Here is a 19,486-nt window from a genome sequence, read left to right on the forward strand (position 1 = left end):
TGACAAAGTGAGACTCTGTCTCTAAAAAAAAAAAAAAATTCTGTTTGATTTCCTTGAAATTGCCATGGCCTAATTCCATCTCCATCCTGTGACTGCCACTCCTTTTCAGCCATTTGTTTCTTTTTCTTTCTATAGCTTAGATTTTGGTGAATGACTGGTAGTGCATTCTTTTTTTCTTAGGTTGTCTTCTTGTCTGATGGTACTTTCTTTTCTTTTCTTTTTTTTTTTTTTTTTTGAGACAGTCTCAAGCTGTTGCCCTGGGTAGAGTGCTCTGGCATCATCATAGTTCACAGCAGCTTCCAACTCTTGGGCTCAATTGATCCTCTTGCCTCAGTTTCTTTTCTATTTGTAGTAGAGACGAGGGTCTCGTTTTTTACTCAGGCTGGTCTTGAAGTCATGAGTTCAAGCAATCCATCTGCCTCAGCCTCCCAGAGTGCTGGGATTACAGGCATGAGCCACCTTGCCTGGCTTGATTGGTGGTACTTTCTATTTATTACTTTCTCCTTCCATAGGCTGAACAATCCTTGAAAAGTAAGACCATGTCTTAATTATCAGTGATTGTGTGCCGAACTGTACTTGATGCTCTCTGACCCTATTGCTGTATGTGATGTAACCTTTTTCTTAGATTCATTCTTTTTTTTTTTGAGATAGAGTCTCACTATGTTGCCCTGGGTAGAGTGCTGTGGCGTCACAGCTCACAGCAACCTTCAACTCTTGGGCTTAAGCGATTCTCTTGCCTCAACCTCCTGAGTAGTTGGGACTACAGGCACCCGCCACAACGCCTGGCTATTTTTTGGTTGTAGTTGTCATTGTTGTTTAGTGGGCCGGGCCCAAACCTGCCACCTTAGGTATATGTGGCCTGCACCCTACTCACTGAGCTATGAGTGCCGAGCCTTGAGACAGAGTCTTACTATGTCTCCCTCAGTAGAGTGCTGTCATGTTACAGCTCACAGCAACCTCCAACTCTTGGGCTTAAGCGATTCTCTTGCCTCTGCCTCCCTAGTAGCTGGGTCTACAGGTGCTCGCCACAATGCCCAGCTATTTTTTGATTGTAGTTGTCATTGTTGTTTGGCAGGCCCGGGTTGGGTTCCAACCCGCTATCTCCGGTGTCTATGGCTAGCACCCTAGCTGCTGTAGGTGCCAAGCCCAATAGTTCTTTTTTTTTTGCTGTTGAGACAGAGTCTCATTTTGTCATCCTTGGTAGAGTGCTATGGCATCATAGCTCACAGCAACCTCAAACTCTTGGGCTCAAGTGATTCTGTTTGTCTTGGGCTCCCAAGTGGCTGGGATTACAGGCACCTGACATAACACCCAGCTATTTCGTAGAGTGGGGTCTCGCTCTTGCTCAGGTCCTTAATAATTCTTAAAGGCCCTAGGCCCTTCTTTTTTTTTTTTTTTGGAGACAGAGTCTCATTGTGACACCCTTGGTAGAGTGCCATGGTGTCATAGCTCACAGCAGCCTCAAACTCTTGGGCTCAAGTGATCCTCTTGCCTCAGCCTCCTAAGTAGCTAGGACTGCTGGTGCTTGCCACAGCACCTGGCTATTTTTAAGAGATAGAGTCTTGCTGTAGCTCAGGCAGGTCTCAAATTCCTACGCTCAGACAATCCACCCGCCTTGGCCTCCCAGAGTGCTAGGCATGAGCCACCACACATTGCCCCATCCTAGGCCCTTCTTCTTAAGATTATTTATTTATTTGTGATAGTGTCTTACTTTGTCACCCTGGGTAGAGTGCTGTGACAGCGTAGCTCACAGCAACTTAAACTATTGGGCTTAAGCGATCTTCTTGCCTCAGCCTCCTGAGTAGTTGGGACTAAAGGCACCTGTCACAATGCCTGGCTAGTTTTCTTTTATTTTTTAGTAGAGACAGGGTCTTGCTCTTGCTTAGGCTGGTCTGGAACTCCTGAGCTCAGGCAATCCACCTGCCTCTGCCTCCCAGAAGGATTATTTTTTCTTTTTCTTTTTTGTGTTTTTAAGACAGAGTCTCACTTTGCTGCCCTGGGTAGAGTGCCATGGCATCATAGCTCACAGCAACCTCAAACTCTTGGGCTCAAGTGATTGTCTTCTGTCAGCCTCCCAAGTAGCTGAGCCTGCAGATGCCTGCCACAACACCCGCCAGTTTTTAGAGACAAGGTCTTACACTTGCTCAGGCTGGTCTGGAACTTGTGAACTCAGGCAGTCCATCTGCCTCGGCCTCCCAGAGTGCTAGGATTACAAGCATGAGACACTGTGCCCAGCCAGGATTGCTTTTTCTTATATTTATTTCTTGAATTCTGTATCTCTTCTAGATCTTATGTTCTTTGTTTTTTTTTTTGTTTTGTTTTTTTTTTATGGGGCCGGCGCCTTACCGACTGAGTCACAGGTGCCGCCCCCCTTTTTTTTTTCTTTTTTTGTAGAGACAGAGTCTCACTGTACTGCCCTCCGTAGAGTGCCGTGGCATCACACGGCTCACAGCAACCTCTACTCTTGGGCTTACGCGATTCTCTTGCCTCAGCCTCCCGAGTTGCTGGGACTACAGATGCCCGCCACAACGCCCGGCTATTTTTTTGTCTCAGTTTGGCCGGGGCTGGGTTTGAACCCGCCACCCTCGGCATATGGGGCCAGCACCCTACTCACTGAGCCACAGGCGCTGCCCTGAGACACAGGCGCCGCCCTAGATCTTATGTTCTTATTTAAGGTAAGTGTTTGCTTACTTATTCCCTGACTGGATGAGTAGAATGAAGTTAGTCATTAATTCATGTCTTGTTCCCAAAGTAGTTCTGTTTTGGGTACATTCCTCTAATCTAGGACCCTTTTAACATCCTTTGCTGGATCATATTCTTAGTATTCATTAAAGGAAAAAAAAATACAGTAGCATAAAGCTATTATGAATTCATTAATTTTTCTTTTCTTTTTTTTTGTTTTTTGAGATAGTGTTTCACTCTGTCACCCAGGATGGAGTACAGTGATACAATCATAGACCACTGCAACCTCAAACTCCTGGGCTCAAGGGATCTTCCTGCCTAAGCCTCACTGAGTAGATGGGATTATGGACATGCACTACCACACCTGGCTAATTTTTTTTTTTTTTTTAATTTTTCTGTAGAGATTAGGTCTTGTTATGTTGCCCAGGCTGCTCTTAAACTGCTAGCCTCAAGCAGTGTTCCCACCTCAGCCTCTTAAATTATAATGATTACAAGTGTGAATACCCATGTCAGGCCCTGAATTCATTAATTAAAAAAAATTTGTCTTTAATCGTATTATTTGCATATAAAACTTATGAAAAATGATATGTGCGTTTGCTATACATATTCAGTCTATAATCAGAGCTTAGTGTACATACAAATTTGAGGACTCTAGGTTGCCACGTGGGAGTCTATAGATTGAAGTTTGAGAACTGCTGTTCTAATACCAGAAATGAGTGCTGTGCTGTATTTCTTCTTTGGTGTGAAAGGACCTTAATTTTTAGAACTAGTCAAGTTCTCTACTCAGAATTTGGGTGTTCTGGGTGCTCAGCTCATTCAGGATACTTTTAGCTTTCCCAGACACAGTTTTTTATGGTGACAGTAATACAGTGCTTCAGGAAATCAAATAATCCCTTAAAATTAATTATTTGGTTCTGTTATAGATCCCACCAGCACCACCAAGACCTGATTTTGATGCTTCAAGGGAAAAACTACAGAAGCTTGGAGAAGGAGAAGGATCGATGACAAAAGAAGAATTCACAAAGATGAAGCAGGAACTGGAAGCGTACGTGATTTTTTTTGTTGTTGCTTTTGTTAATTGTACTATTTTAATGCTTTTTTTTTTTTTTTTTTTGTGCTCTCTGATATCCCATCATTTTAATCGTTTTACCATAGGGACCCTTTCTGGAAGATACAGGTTTATGTCACACAACCAGTGTTAATGATCATGATCAGAGCCTACAGGAAAATTATAGAATAATTATCTCCCTTGTAAAACAGGGTTTAAAGCTTATTTTAAAAAAGCTTATAAAAAAAAATAGAAATGGAGGGCAGTGCCTGTGGCTCAAAGGACTAGGGCGCTGGCCCCATATACCAGAGGTGGCAGGTTCAAACCCAGCCCCAGCCAAAAACTGCAAAAAAAAAGTTAGAAATGGAACATGATTTTTCTTTTTATTTTTTTATTTTTTTTTAATTTGGCCGGGGCTGGGTTTGAACCCACCACCTCCGGCATATGGGACCGGCGCCCTACCCGCTGAGCCACAGGTGCCGCCCTGGAACATTATTTTTAAAAATAGAATGTAAATTTTTTTTTTTAATTTACAAGTAACCTAGTTCACTTGTTATCAACATGTACATACTACTAAAACATCTATTTCTTATAGGAAAAATGTGCTGAGCAATCCCTTGCATACATTGTTTCCTTTAAAAAGTGTGTATAGGGGGTGGCGCCTGTGGTTCAGTGAGTAGGGCGCTGGCCCCATATACCGAGGGTGGTAGGTTTGAACCTGGCCCCGGCCAAACTGCAACAACAACAAAAATAGCCGGGTGTTGTGGCGGGCGCCTGTAGTCCCAGCTACTTGGGAGGCTGAGGCAAGAGAATCACCTGAGCCCAAGAGCTGGAGGTTGCTATGAGCTGTGACGCCACGGCACTCCACCGAGAGTGACAAAGTTGAGACTCTGTCTCTAAAAGAAAAAAAAAAAGTAAGTTTGTGTAGGGGCAGCGCCTATGGCTCAGTGAGTAGGGCACCGGCCCCATATACCAAGGGTAGTGGGTTCGAACCCAGCCCCAGCCGGACTGCAACAAAAAATAGCTGGACATTGTAGCGGATGCCTGTAGTCCCAGCTACTTGGGAGGCTGAGGCAGGAGAATTGCCTAAGCCCAAGAACTGGAGGTTGCTATGAGCTGTGAAGCCACAGCACTCTACCAAGGGTGACAAAGTAAGACCCTGTCTCTAAAAAAAATTTTTTTTAATTTAGTAAGTGTGTGTATACAGTATAAATTATCACAGTTTTTCCAGGGGTTTAATACACTTCTTATAAGTATATGTGAAACTAATAGTTCTAATGAAAAATGGCTTTTAACTATTCTGCAGTTACTTTGCTCCCATATTCTTTTCCTTTTGGCCAGAAGCCATAGGCAGAAAAAAGAAAAGGAGGAAGTTACATACAGGTTGAGATTCCTAATCCAAAATGCTTGGGAATGTGTATTTCAGATTTCAGCTTTTTAGGAGTAGTCAGAATATTTGCATTGTACCAACTGAATATCCCTAATCCAAAAATTTGAAATCCAGAATGATCTAATGAGCGTTTCCTTTGAGTATCATATTTGGTGCTTAAAATTCAGATTTTGGAACATTTTGGATTTTCAGATTGGGGATACTCAACCTGTATTTCCTTTTAGCATATTTGCTAAAAATACAGAATCTTTACCCTTTTACTAAACAATTGAAGTAAATTTGGATTTGCTATGTGTTGTTTCTGTATATTTTGAAACTTGTACAAGGAAATAATTTTCCTTGCATTATCATCACCTCCATCACTCTTTTTCTGGTCATTTCTTCCCTTCATACATTTCCTTTTCTTTCACTTAGTTTTCCAACGTATATTCACACTGCTGTAGACTCCTCTTCAGAATACTAAACACTTGAAAAGATAAATTAGATAAGCAGGTCTCCTTTGTCAAAGTATATGGTGACAGGTATTTTAAGAATTTTGTCAGTTCTGAGTATAAGCAGTAGTCTAATAGCAGACATACATACTCAAAAGTTTTTAAGACTGAAAACTGGAAATTAGCAGAACACATAAATATTGAAGAATCTATGATTTTCCAGTGGCCCTGATCATGATTCTTTTGTGGTCTGGTTAGGGGTTGGATAACAGAGAACCTTGGGTTTATTCTACTGCTACCTCCATCCTCTGCATCCTTCTTTTTTGTCTTCACTGAATGACTACCCTCACTGAGATCAAACTTCTCCCAACATTGGTCCTGCTGGTTTGCTGGTATGTAAAACTTATCCTTCTTGCACATAGTTGAAGCAAGAATATCAAGTCTTTTCCTTGAGTGTTTTTTTTTTAAACTGATGTGTACATGTGCTACTATATGGTTACTGTGATTTAAAGATTGTAGTAAAATATCTTAAACACATTTCTTCAGGTCAGTGGCAAAAATCAATCTCTTCAGAGTGGGTTTCTTGTGTGTTTTGGGAGCAATTAGACGGAAGCAATTATTAACATTGAAAATATTTTTACTGAGTTATGGCTTTAAATATTTTTTTTGTAGTAAGGTGTTTACAAGCAGTAATTATGTAGTAATTGAATATTAAGGTTCTATCAAATAATTTGTAGTATACTTACTCTGGAGCTAAAAGCGAACACCCCTTTAGTAACCTTTAACATCAACTCGCATAGTAAGAAAAGTTTACAGAACTTAAAAATATTAACATTTAGATACAGTAAATCTTATTAACTGGCATGAGGTCTTTTTTCAGAGTTGAGTTTTATATATTTCATTAATAGTTCAACTAAAACCTTTGTTTACATGAATTATATCTTTTTATCTCTAATTTTGCATTTGGAATAATCCAAAGTATATTTGCTAAAAAAAAATTTGTTGCAGATGACTTTATAGTTGATGGAATTTTTTACCTTTAATTTTGTGTATTGTTTCTAGTGAATATTTGGCAATATTCAAGAAGACAGTTGCAATGCATGAAGTGTTCCTATGTCGAGTGGCAGCACATCCTATTTTGAGAAAAGATTTAAATTTCCATGTCTTCTTGGAATATAATCAAGATGTGAGTATTGATTAAAATAGTGATCAGTGTTTCATTTTAGAGATATTGTAAAAGGCAGGGAGTAGTTAGAAAAGGCTTAATGTTCATGTTTTTCAAGGCAGTTTAAAGTGACACTTTTTCAGTAATAATGCATTATTCAGTTAAACTTGAGTAGATTAATTTTTGGAATAATGGTAAATCGTGTTACTTCTTGGGATGTTGATTTTTTTCATCCTTAATTGTGAACTTCTCAGGACATAGGATTTATCAAATTGATTAATGTTTCTTTTTTGAGACAGTGTCTCACTTTGTCGCCCTCAGTAGAGTGCTGTGGTATCACAGCTCACAGCAACCTCCAACTCTTGGGCTTAGGTGATAGGCCTCCCCAGTAGCTGGGACTACAGGCACTCGCCAGAACGCCCGGCTACTTTTTGTTGCAGTTTGGCCGGGGCCGGGTTCGAACCCACCACCCTCAGTATATGGGGCTGGTGCTCTACTCACTGAGCCACAGGCGCCGTCCTGATTAATGTTTCTTAGGTTTGAGTTTGGAGTCTTCTGAAGCCTTATGGAAGAATGCTAGAGAGGTGCTTAACCTAAAAAAATTCCTGATTACTTAGGGCAAATCATTGGCTCTACATTTGTTTAACTGACCTTTAGTACTGATTGCTCCTAATTTTCCTCCCTTCCTTCCTACATACTTATTTACAGTCACACAGAGATTGAAGTATGAGCTTTAAAATTCTTCATTCGTAGTGCTGGCAAAGATTTTTTTTTTTTTTTTTTGAGACAGTCTCACTATGTCGCCCTCACTATGGCATCACAGCTCACAGCAACCTCAGACTCCTGGGCTTAAGCGATTCCCTTGCCTCAGCCTCCCAACTAGCTGGGACTACAGGTGCCTGCCATAATGCCCGGCTATTTTTTTGTTGCAGTTGTTGTTTAGGTGGCCCTCAGCATTGTTTAGTTTGAACCCTCCATTCTCGGTGTACATGGCCAGCCCTGTAACCATTGTGCTACGGGTGCCGAGCCAGCAAAGATTTTTTTTAATGGATAGCTGATACAGTTCTTGGGACCCATATTTGGATGACAAACTATGTTAGCAGAAAACAGTTATAGCATAATCCCTACTTACAAGTTAACATCAGGAACAAGAATTTGGTGCAGGGGCAGTGCCTGTGGCTCAAAGGAGTAAGGCGCCAGCCCCATATGCCGGAGGTCGTGGGTTCAAACCCAGCCCCGGCCAAAAACTGCAAAAAAAAAAAAAAAAGAATTTGGTGCAGGCCAGGTACCTGTAATCCCTGCACTTTGGGAGACTGAGGTGGGCAGATTGCTGAAATTCACGAGTTAAAGACCAGCTTGAGCTAGAGTGTGACCCCCATCTCTAAAAATAGCCGGGCGTTATGGTGGGCGCCTGTAGTCCCAGCTAGTTGGGAGGCTGAGGCAAGAGAATTGCTTGAACCTGAGAGTTAGAGGTTGCTGTGACACCAGGGCACTCTACTGGGGGCAACAAAGTGAGATTCTGACTCAAAAAAAAAAAAAAAAAGAATTTGATGTATATAAATTTACTTTTCTGGTTTAGTTTTAGTAGATATATTGATTAATGATCCTTCAGTCTTAATAGAGAGGACGCAGTTTTTTTTTCTTCCTTTGACAACAGAGCTTAGACACAATTTTTTAAATAAAAGGGTATGAAGTAACTCAAGGTCATGGAAATACAGCACTTTTTAATCACAGGTACTTTCTTTTTTTTTTTTGAAACAGAATCTCAAGCTATCACCCTAGGTAGAGTGCTGTGGCATCGTAGCTCACAGCAATCTTAGACTCTTGGGCTCAAGAGATTCTCTTGCCTCAACCTCCCGAGTAGCTGGGACTATAGGCGCTTACCACAACGCCTGGCTACTTTTTTGTTGGCAGTTATCATTGTTGTTTTAGCTAGCCTCAATGTATGTGGCTGGTGCACTACCTACTGAGCTATAGGCGTCACCCAAATCACAGGTACTTTCACAGTGATATGTAACCTTAGTAGTAGGTTGGTAGAGCAGCATAAATAAGCAGTGAGACGTAGTAAAATCCATCAAGCTGGGTCACTAGAGCTAGAGTAGCCTCACTCTCCAAGTATTCTATCCCACTGTCATAGCCCTTGGTACTAAGGGATATTTACTGAAGTTAAATATCTATATTTTAAAAATTAGTTTGTAGGGGCAGTGCCTATGGCTCAAAGGAGTAGGGTGCTGGCCGCACATGCCAGAGGTGGCGGGTTAAAATCCAGCCCCGGCTAAAAACTGCAAAAAAAAAAATTTAGTTTACATATTTCTTATCTATCTCTCTCCTCTAAAATGTAAGGTCTGTGAGAGTAATACTTTAACTTTTTACCATTGTTATTTTCACTATCTTAGAGCAATGCCTAGCAATTGGATGTAAAATAAATATTTGTTTATTTTAGTAAATAAAAGGTTATTAAATGTTTAAATCAGTTTTATAAATAGCTTTCAGATATCTTAGGATTTCTTAAATTTTCTCCCAATAAAGTAGATCTATTTAGGGTTCTTCCGAACAAACAAACATATGCTTAGTGGAGATAAAGATGATGATGCATTATAATAGGGCTTTTAGTATCAGCACATGGTGTTTTGGAAAAAGCCTCAAAAGATCATGTGAAAGTTTGGGTGTCTTATGAGGGTCTGCTGCTACTTCATAAGTGGTATCTTCTTATCCCTTCCTCAGTTGGCAGAGGAGGAAAGTAGGAGATAATAAGCTCCCTTGGACCTCTTTTATAAACGGACTAATCCACACCCCCACCTTTTTTTTTTTTTTTTTGGAGACAGGGTATTGCTCTGCCACCTGGCCTGGAGTACAATGGTGTTATCATACCTTACCACAACTGCAAATTCTTGGCCCTCAAGCCATCCTCCCAACTCATCCTCCCAAGTAGCTGGAAATACAGGAGCACACTACCATTCCTGGCTGACCTGTCTAGTTTTTTGTAGAAGTGGGGGGTCTTGCTATATTGCTCAAGCTGGTTTCAAACTCCAGGCATGAGCCACCATGCCTGGCCTTTTTTTAATTTAAAAATAATTTTTTTGACTGGGTCTTGTTCTATCGCCCAGGCTGGAGTGCAGTGCCATGATCATAGCTCACTGTCACCTCAAATTCCTGGGCTCAAATGATCCTCCTGCCCTTATCCTTCTGAACAGCTAGGACTACATGTGCACACCAGCACCCCTGGCTAATTTTTTTATTTTAACTTTTTTAGAAACTAAAGTTTTGCTTTGTTGCTCAGGCTGGTCTCAAACTCTTGGCCTCGAGTGATCCTTCTCAAATGAACCACCACTCCAGGCTACTAATCACATTTATGAAGTCACCACTGTATGACCTAATGACCTCCCCAAAGGTCCTACCCTTTTTTTTTTTTTTTTTTTTTGAGATAGTCTCAAGCTGTCGCCCTGGGTAGAGTGCCATGGCGTCACAACCTCCAACTCTTGGGCTTAAGCAATTCTCTTGTCTCAGCCTCCCAAGTAGCTGGGATTACAGGTGCTCACCACAATGCCCAGCTAGTTTTTGATTGTAGTTGTCATTGTTGTTTTGGTGGGCCCGGGCTTGATTCAAACCCGCCAGCTCCAGTATGTGGCTGGTGCCTTATCTGCTTGAGCTACAGGTGCCAAGCCTCTTTTCTATTGTTTTTTTTCTTTTTTTTTAAGACAAAGTCTCAAGCTGTTGCCCTGGTTTGAGTGCTGTGGTGTCATAACTCACAGCAACCTTCAACTCCTGGGTTCAGGTGATCCTCTTGACTCAGTTTTAATATTTTTAGTAAAGACAAGGTCTCGCTTTTTGCTCATGCTGGTCTCCAACTTGTGAGCTGAAGCAATCCACCTGCCTCCGCCTCCTAGAGTGCTAGGATTACAGGTAAGAGCCACCACACCCAGCCCACCCTTTTCTTTTTTGAGAGACAGGGTCTCTCTCTTTTGATCAGGCTGGAGTGCAGTGGTTATTCACAGGCATAATCATACTGCACTGCAGACATGAACTCTTGGCCCCAGGTGATCCTCCCATCTCAGCCTCCTGAGTAGCTGAGACTATAGGCATGAGCCATCATGCCCAGGTTAGGCCTCATCTCTTAATACCATCACCTTCAGGGTTAGGTTTCAACATTAGAATTCTGGAGAACACATACATTCAGAAGGTAACAGGTAATGATGGAGATGGGTGAGTCATTTACATAAAGGTGGGCATTGCAGGCATGGCAAGAGATAAAGGGATTAGATGGGATGAGAGAGTCAATTTATTGTTACTAAATACCTCTTTTATGTCCTAGAGTTAGAAAATCATTGATACACATGATAAAATTGCCACTTACATTATATTTAAAAACTGGGCCTTTTTTTTTCTTTTTCAGACGGAGTCTTGGTCTGTTGCCCAGGCTAGGATTAGAATGCAATGGTATCATCATAGCTCACTGCATTCTAACCTGCACTCAACCTCAAACTCCTGGGCTCAATCAATTCTCCTGCCTCAGCCTCCTGAGTATCTGGGATCTACCACCATACCTGGCTAATTTTTTCTGTTTTTAGTAGAGGTGGGATCTCTCTCTTGCTGTGGCTGGTCTGAAACTCCTGGCCTCAAGAAGTCTTCCCGCCTCAGGCTCCCAGAGTGCTGGGATTACGAGCATAAGCTGGGTCCAAAAACTGGGATCCTTTTGAGTTTGACTGCCATTTAAATACCAAAGGAGGCAGTACTTTCCATTTGTAACTAAAAAAAAAAAAAAGCTAACTTAAATTATTTTTCTTTCAGTTGAGTGTGCGAGGAAAAAATAAAAAAGAAAAGCTTGAAGATTTTTTTAAAAACATGGTTAAATCAGCAGATGGAGTGATTGTTTCAGGAGTAAAGGTAAGATTTCATGCAATTAACAGTGGTATTAGTTGAGAATTTACTACTTTTAAAAAGGAAATAAATTGAGATTTTTGTGCAGAATTAGAGTAAAAGAGAAGTTTAAACAGTAGAATCCTTAGCCCATGGGAAACTATGCCTCTTGCCCTGGGTTCCTCTCTCTAGACAACTCCTCCGAGGGGTGAGAAGTTTATAGTTTGTGGGTATTTGCTCACCTGAAACCCATGCCCAATCCCTCCAAACTGTTATGTTCCAAGTACCTAGAACCAGTTCCCTACCCAACTCCCAAGCCTTTCAAATCCTGTGTAGACATCTTCCCTGAGTTTATGCCATTTGTGTAACACGTTGGGGGCAGGGAACCATGGTGTAACTGGGTAGAAAAGACAGGACAGATCATCAGCGTGTAGGATGTGCAGTCCTCCTATGTGCAACAGCTGCCTCTGTTTGCCACCATCTCTTCCCTTGTTTGCCTTGCAAATATGAGGGGCAGACTCCAGATTTGGAGTTAGAAGATTTCAGTTAAGGTTTGGTATTGTCTCAAGGTAGCTACATGTCCTTGGAAAAAATCACTTTGTTTTTCTCAACCTCAGTTTTTCCATTTTAAAAATGGGGTTAATACTATCTAGCTCACAGGATTGTTGGAAAGATAAGATTGAATGCGATAATATGTGTGGAAAAGCTTAGAAAGGCAATTATTTATTTACCTAAATAATACTTAAAACTTAATGTTCTAAAAATGGTAGAATTGATTTATTGAAGACTTACCTTTAACATGAAAAAAAGTTAATATTACATTGTTAAGCAAACAACAAGATAAAGAGTGTTGTTTTGTTATCATTGCCTGCTTTTATAGATACATCTGTAGTAAAACTTTAGGGTACTATTTATTTGATTCATAGGCTGATTTTTTCAGAGACAAGTCAGTCGATAGGTTGGCAATGCATGTGCTGTGCTGTGGCTGCTTCACCATAGGGACTCAGTTCACTTCCATTTTGATGTTGCTTATGCATTAATATTAAGCATTTTTCTTAGCTGTTAAATGTAAACCACCAAGTCAATTGTGACTTTGATAATTTTATTAGTAAAGTAATAATTTAAAAAAAAAATTGGCTTGGTGTCTATGGCTCAAGCGGCCAAGGCACTAGCCACATACACCTGAGCTGGCGGGTTCGAATCCAAACTGGGCCCGCCAAACAACAATGACGGCTGCAACCAAAAAATAGCCGGGCATTGTGGCGTGCGCCTGTAGTCTCAGCTACTTGGGAGGCAGAGGCAGGAGAATCTCTTGAGCTCAGGAGTTGGAGGTTGCTGTAGCCATGATGCCACAGCACTCTAACCAGGGCGAGAGCTTGAGACTCTGTCTCAAAAAAAAAAAAAAAAAAGAATTTATCAATTTTATTTATGGAAAAGCCAAAAAAATAAAAAGAAGAATGTAAAGAAGTTTATTCTAAACCAAGTATGTGTGACCAGCCCAGAGCACATGGCCTCAAGAGAAAATGTTCCCCATAAAGTAATAACAGTTTTAGCCGAGTGCAGTGGCTCATACCTGGGAGGTTGAGGCAATCCTGAGCAGCCTGAGCAAGAGGGAGACCCCATCTCTACTAAAGACAGAAAAATTATCCAGGCATGGTCCCATTTACTTAGGAGGTTGGGACAAGGGGATTGCTTGAGCCCAAGAGTTTGAGGTTGTTGTGAGCTCATGCCACTCTACAGGACAAGAGTGAGACTCTGTCTCAATCTATCAATAAAGTGATAACATGTTCAAACATTTATAATGGGTTCATCGATCGGTAGCCCACAATTTGTTACTTAATCTTCATAACAGTCCTGCAAGTTAGATAGTTTTATTCCCATATTTACAGTTAAGAAGACGTACATATACTTACAAAATTTAAATGACATTTTGTCAGTACTAACTCTTGCTGGTGTTCTCTTGTTCCAGTTACATCATGTCACCTGATGCTTTTTCAATGGATTGTTACTAGTTTATTTTATTTTATTTTAATTTTTTTTAGAGACAGAGTCTCCCTTGACAAAGAGTGCCGTGGTGTCACAGTTCACAGTAACCTTCAGCTCTTGGGCTTAGCCAGTTCTCTTGCCTCAGCCTCCCGAGTAGCTGGGACTACAGGTGCCTGCCACAATGCCCGGCTATTTTTTGTTGCAGTTTGGCCAGGGCTGGGTTCAAACCCGCCACCCTCAGTATTGGGGCCAGCGCCCTACCCACTGAGCCACAGGTGCTGCCCTGTTACTAGTTTAAAAGGAAAAAAAGTACTGTTTATTCTTTTTTTTAGTCCCAACATTGATAAAGGCAAATAATTTTTATTTTTAATGTATATCTGGCCTTGTTCTAGCTCTCAGCTGGTTTGTCAGGATTCTCCAGAGCAGTCAGGGAGGGGCCTAAAACCTAAGGACAGGCAGCATTCAGGAATGGCCCATGGAGTACACATAATAGACCAAGAAAAATAAATTATTCTCTCTATCAGAATTTTTTTTCTCAAAAAGCAATCGATCATTCCTGCTGGTAGTAATGTATTTTTTTGAAAGCGGGATTGTAGTAGCAGAGCATAAGTAGGAACATATTTCAGAGCATAACATGAACATTAACTATATGGGGAGCTCTAAGCCTTCAGCTATTAAACCATAGAAGAGTTCCTAGTAGGCTCAGCACCTGTGGCTCAAGTGGATAAGGCGCCAGCCACATATACCTGAGCTGGCGCCAGGGGTTCGAATCCAGCCCAGGCCCACCAAACAACAATGACGCTGCAACAACAAAAATAATAGCCGGGTGTTTTGGCAGGCGCCTGTGGTCCCAGCTACTTGGGAGGTGGAGGCAGGAGAATCACTTGAGCCTAGGAGTTAGAGGTTGCTGTGAGCTGTGATGCCACAGCACTCTACCCAGGGCGACAGCTTGAGGCTCTGTCTCAAAAAAAAAAAAAAAAAGAGTTCCTAATAGGCCAGGTACGGAGTCTCATGCCTGTAATCCTAGCACTTTGGGAGGCTGAGGTGGGTGGATTGCTTGAGCTCACAAGTTCAAGACCAGCCTCAGCAAAAAGTGAGACCCCCATCTCTATTAAACATAGAAAAACTGAGACAAGAGGATTGCATGAGGCTGAGTTGGAGGTTGCTGTGAGCTGTGATACCGCAGTACTCTACCGAGGGCAACAAAATAAGACTCTCTCTTGAGACAGAGACTGAGGGTGACAAAGTGAGACTCTTGTCTCTCTTTTTTTTTTTTTGTAGAGACAGAGTCTCACTGTACCGCCCTCTGGTAGAGTGCTGTGGCGTCACACGGCTCACAGCAACCTCTAACTTTTGGGCTTACGCGATTCTCCTGCCTCAGCCTCCCAAGCAGCTGGGACCACAGGCGCCCGCCACAACACCCGGCTATTTTTTTGTTGCAGTTTGGCCGGGGCTGGGTTTGAACCCGCCACCCTCGGCATATGGGGCCGGCGCCCTACTCACTGAGCCACAGGCGCCGCCCGAGACTCTGTCTCTTGAGACAGAGACTCAAACTGTCGCCCTGAATAGAGTGCTGTGGTATCACAGCTCACAACAACCTCCAGCTTTTGGGCTTAGACGATTCTCTTGCCTCAGCCTCCCAAGTAGCTGGGACTACAGGCACCTGCCACAACACCCGGCTATTTTGTTGTTGTTGTTGTTGCAGTTTGGCTGGGGCTGGGTTTGAACCCGCCACCCTCGGTATATGGGGCCGGCGCCCTACTAAGTGAGCCACAGGCGCTGCCCAAAAGAAGCGTTCTTTTTTTTTTGTTTTTTTGTTTCTTCTTTATTATTATTATTATTTTTTTTTTTCCAAAAGAAGCGTTCTTAATAGATAGAAATGCTTGTCTGTTAACATCTTGGTGAAATCAACGTACCATCTGATTATTGGAGGATAGCTGTGTTATCTTTCTGATGATCTTTTATATTTATAACAAAACAAAGTGATTTACATGTTAAACTAAAGCAAATAAGTAAAAAAGTTCATTTTTTTTCTTTTGCTCTTATAGGATGTAGATGATTTCTTTGAGCACGAACGAACATTCCTTTTAGAATATCATAACCGAGTTAAGGATGCATCTGCTAAATCTGATAGGATGACAAGATCCCACAAAAGTAAGATTTCTCTGTGGCTAAAGCTTACTTTTTTTTTTTTTAATGGAATAATTACAAAGTTGATATTTATGGTTTGAAAAGGTCATAATACTATGCAGCTTTTTGCCATTTTCACCAGTGTTAACATGTACATTCATGATGAAAAAGAAGTAATGGCTAAGGGCGGTGCCTGTGGCTCAAAGGTGTAGGGTGCCGACCCCATATGCCGGAGGTGGTGGGTTCAAACCCAGCCCCAGCCAAAAAAAAAAAAAAAACAACTGCAAAAAAAAAAAAACTCTTCATAAAAAAAAAAAAAAAAGAAAGAAGTAATGGCTGAAATTGCTGGTGCTGGCTGGGTATGGTGGCTCACACCTGTAATCCTAATGCTTTGGGAGGCTGAGGCAGAAGGATTGCTTGAGCTAAGAGTTTGAGATCAGCCTGAGCAACATAGCATGACCTGGTCTTGACAAAAAATACCAAAAATTAGTTAGGTGTGGTGGTGCATACCTATTGTCCCAGCTACTCAGGAGGCTGAGACAAGAGGATTTCTTGAGCTCAGGAGTTGGAGGTTGCTATGAGCTAAGATGATACCACTGCATTCTAGCCCAGACAGCATAGCAAGACCCTCTCTCAAAACAAAAACTGTTGGTGTCTTAGTACAGGTCAAGGCAATGTAATAAAGTCTACATTCTTCATTGTCATGTGACTGTCACTCAAGAATATCCTTGAGGGGGTGGCACCTGTGGCTCAGTGAGTAGGGCGCCGGCCTCATATACCGAGAGTGGCAGATTCGAACACAGACCAGCCAAACTGCAATAACCACAAAACAGCCGGGCGTTGGGGTGGGTGCCTGTAGTCCCAGCTACTTGGGAAGCTGAGGTAAGAGAATCGCCTAAGCCCAGTAGTTGGAGGTTGCTGGGAGCTGTGATGCCACAACACTCTACCAAGGGTGATAAAGTGAGACTCTGTCTCTTAAAAAAAAAAAAAAAAAAAAGGAAAGAATATCCTTGAGGAAGCAATAAAAATTAATGGTAATCTCTACCCTCGAGTACACATTTTTTTAATATTTTGAGAGATGAAGTGGGGAAGTGGCTGCACATTTTAGTGATTGAGTTGTGACTAAACTAGCATCTGTTTTCCTTTTTTTTTTTTTATTGGAGACAGAGTCTCACTTGGTCCCCTTTTGTAGAATGCCATGGTGTCTTAGCTCACAGAAACCTTAAACTCTTGGGTTCAATTGATCGATCCTCTTGCCTCAGCCTCCCAAGTAGCTGGGACTACAGGTGCCCGCCACAATACCCGGCTATTTTTTTATTTATTTATTATTAAATCATAGCTGCGTATATTAGTGCAATCATGGGGCACCATACACTGGTTTTATATACCATTTTACATATTTTCATGACACTGATTAACATAGCCTTCCTGGCATTTTCTTAGTTATTGTGTTAAGACATTTATATTCTACATTTAGTAAGTTTCACATGTATCCTTGTAAGATGCGCCATAGGTGTAATCCCTCCAATCACCCTCCCTCTGTCTTCTCCCTCCTTCCCTCCCTCTCTCCCCTCCCCATATTCTTAGGTTATAACTGGGTTATAGCTTTCATGTGAAAGCCATAAATTAGTTTCATAGTAGAGCTGAGTACATTGGATACTTTTTCTTCCATTCTTGAGATACTTTACTGAGAAGAATATATTCCATCTCCATCCATGTAAACATGAAAGAGGTAAAGTCTCCATCTTTCTTTAAGGCTACATAATATTCCATGGTGTACATGTACCACAATTTATTAATCCGTTCGTGGATTGATGGGCACTTGGGCTTTTTCCATGACTTAGCAATTATGAATTGGGCTGCAATAAACATTCTGGTACAAATATCTTTGTTATAATGTGATTTTTGGTCTTCTGGGTATATACCTAGTAGAGGAATTACAGGATTGAATGGCAGGTCTATTTTTAGATCTCTAAGTGTTCTCCAAACATTTTTCCAAAAGGAACGTATTAATTTGCATTCCCACCAGCAGTGTAGAAGTGTTCCCTTTTCTCCACATCCACACCAACATCTCTGGTCTTGGGATTTTGTGATATGGGCTAATCTTACTGGAATTAGATGATATCTCAAAGTAGTTTTGATTTACATTTCTCTGATGATTAAGGATGATGAGCATTTTTTCATATGTCTGTAGGCCACGTGCCTGTCTTCTTCAGAGAAGAAGAAGTCGCTTGCCCAGCCTGAGATGGGATCACTTGTTCTTTTCTTGCTAATATGTTTGAGTTCTCTGTGGATTCTGGTTATTAAATCTTTGTCGGAGAATAGCCTGCAAGTATCTTCTCCCATTCTGAGGGCTGTCTGCTTGCTTTACTTACTGTGTTCTTGGCTGTGCAGAAGCTTTTTAGTTTGATCAGGTCCCAGTAGTGTATTTTTGAAGCTGCTTCAATTGCCCGGGGGTTCCTCCTCATAAAATATTCGTGCCCGTCTATTTTTTTTTTTTTTTTTTTGTAGAGACAGAGTTTCACTTTATGGCCCTCGGTAGAATGCCATGGCATCACACAGCTCACAGCAACCTCCAACTCCTGGGCCTAAGTGATTCTCTTGCCTCAGCCTCCCCAGTAGCTGGGATTACAGGCGCCCACCACAACACCCGGCTATTTTTTTGTTGCAGTTCGGCCAGGGCCGGGTTTGAACCCGCCACCCTCGGTATATGGGGCCGGCGCCTTACCGACTGAGCCACAGGTGCCACCCGCGCCCGTCTGTGTTTTAAAGACTGGGTCTCGCCCTGGCTCAGCCTGGTCTCAAACCTCTGAGCTCAGGCAATCCACCCACCTCGGTCTCCCAAATGCTGAGATTACAGGCGTAAGCCACTGCGCCCAGCCTACTAGCTGCTGTTTTCATAGAACTCTACTTTCACTTTTGAGAAAATGACACACAAACTAGGATTATTCAAATACAAGTTTTTGGCAGATTTTTTTTTAAGAGTAAGTGAGGCTCTTCAAGGAAAACAAAGAAAGTGTATGTTCCAAGTGATAAAATTCAAGTTTTAAAGCAGTAATTAAGAGGGTGGTACCTGTGGCTCAGAGGAGTAGGACGCCAGCCCCATATGCCAGAGGTGGCAGGTTCAAACCCAGCCCTGGCCAAAAAAAAAAAAAAAAAGCAGTAATTAGAATTTTGGAAAGCTTGTATCTGTCACCACGAGCTTGCTTCCTAATAATTAAAGACTTGTCTGATGGTGATAGGGTGAGGACAGGGGCTCATCACACCTGTGATCCTGATGGTGATAGTAACGAATGTAATGTTTTGTTTTGGAACAGAGTTTCGGTTTTTTTGCCCTCAGTAGAGTGCTCACAGCAATTTCGAAACACTTGGGCTTAAGCAATCCTCTTGTTTCAGCCTCACAAGTAGCTGGGACTGGGCGGCGCCTGTGGCTCAAGGAGTAGGGCACCAGTCCCATATGCCAGAGGTGGCGGGTTCAAACCCAGCCCCGGCCAAAAACCAAAAAAAAAAAAAAAGTAGCTGGGACTATAGGGACGCACCACAATGCCTAGCTATTTTTAGAGACAGGTCCTCACTCTTGCTCAGGCTGGTCTCAAACTTCTGAGCTCAAGTGATCCACTTGGCCTTGGCCACCCAGAGTGCTAGAATTACAGGTGTGAGCCTCCGTGACCAGCCCTGTGCCTGGCCTTGAATGTAATTTTTTAAAAATATGATATATTGAAGGAGGGGTACAGTGGCTCATTGCCTATAATCCTAGCACTCTGCGAGGCCAAGGCATGTGGGTTGCTTGAGCTCAG

At 41.9% G+C, this 19,486-nt stretch overlaps 1 protein-coding gene across 2 annotated transcripts in view; it reads left to right on the forward strand.

Annotated features, from left to right (window-relative positions):
* SNX6 (sorting nexin 6) overlaps positions 1-19,486 on the forward strand; it is a 63,626-nt gene that overhangs the window by 20,758 nt on the left and 23,382 nt on the right. For both annotated transcript variants that reach the window (XM_053594692.1, XM_053594691.1), the window contains exons 5-8: positions 3,606-3,727; positions 6,614-6,737; positions 11,505-11,600; positions 15,608-15,713. In XM_053594692.1, coding sequence (XP_053450667.1) covers positions 3,606-3,727; positions 6,614-6,737; positions 11,505-11,600; positions 15,608-15,713 — 448 coding nt within the window. The remainder of the gene's footprint in view (positions 1-3,605; positions 3,728-6,613; positions 6,738-11,504; positions 11,601-15,607; positions 15,714-19,486) is intronic.

Source organism: Nycticebus coucang, chromosome 6 (genome assembly GCF_027406575.1).
Source record: "Nycticebus coucang isolate mNycCou1 chromosome 6, mNycCou1.pri, whole genome shotgun sequence".
In the NCBI taxonomy this organism is placed as follows: Eukaryota; Metazoa; Chordata; class Mammalia; order Primates; family Lorisidae; genus Nycticebus; species Nycticebus coucang.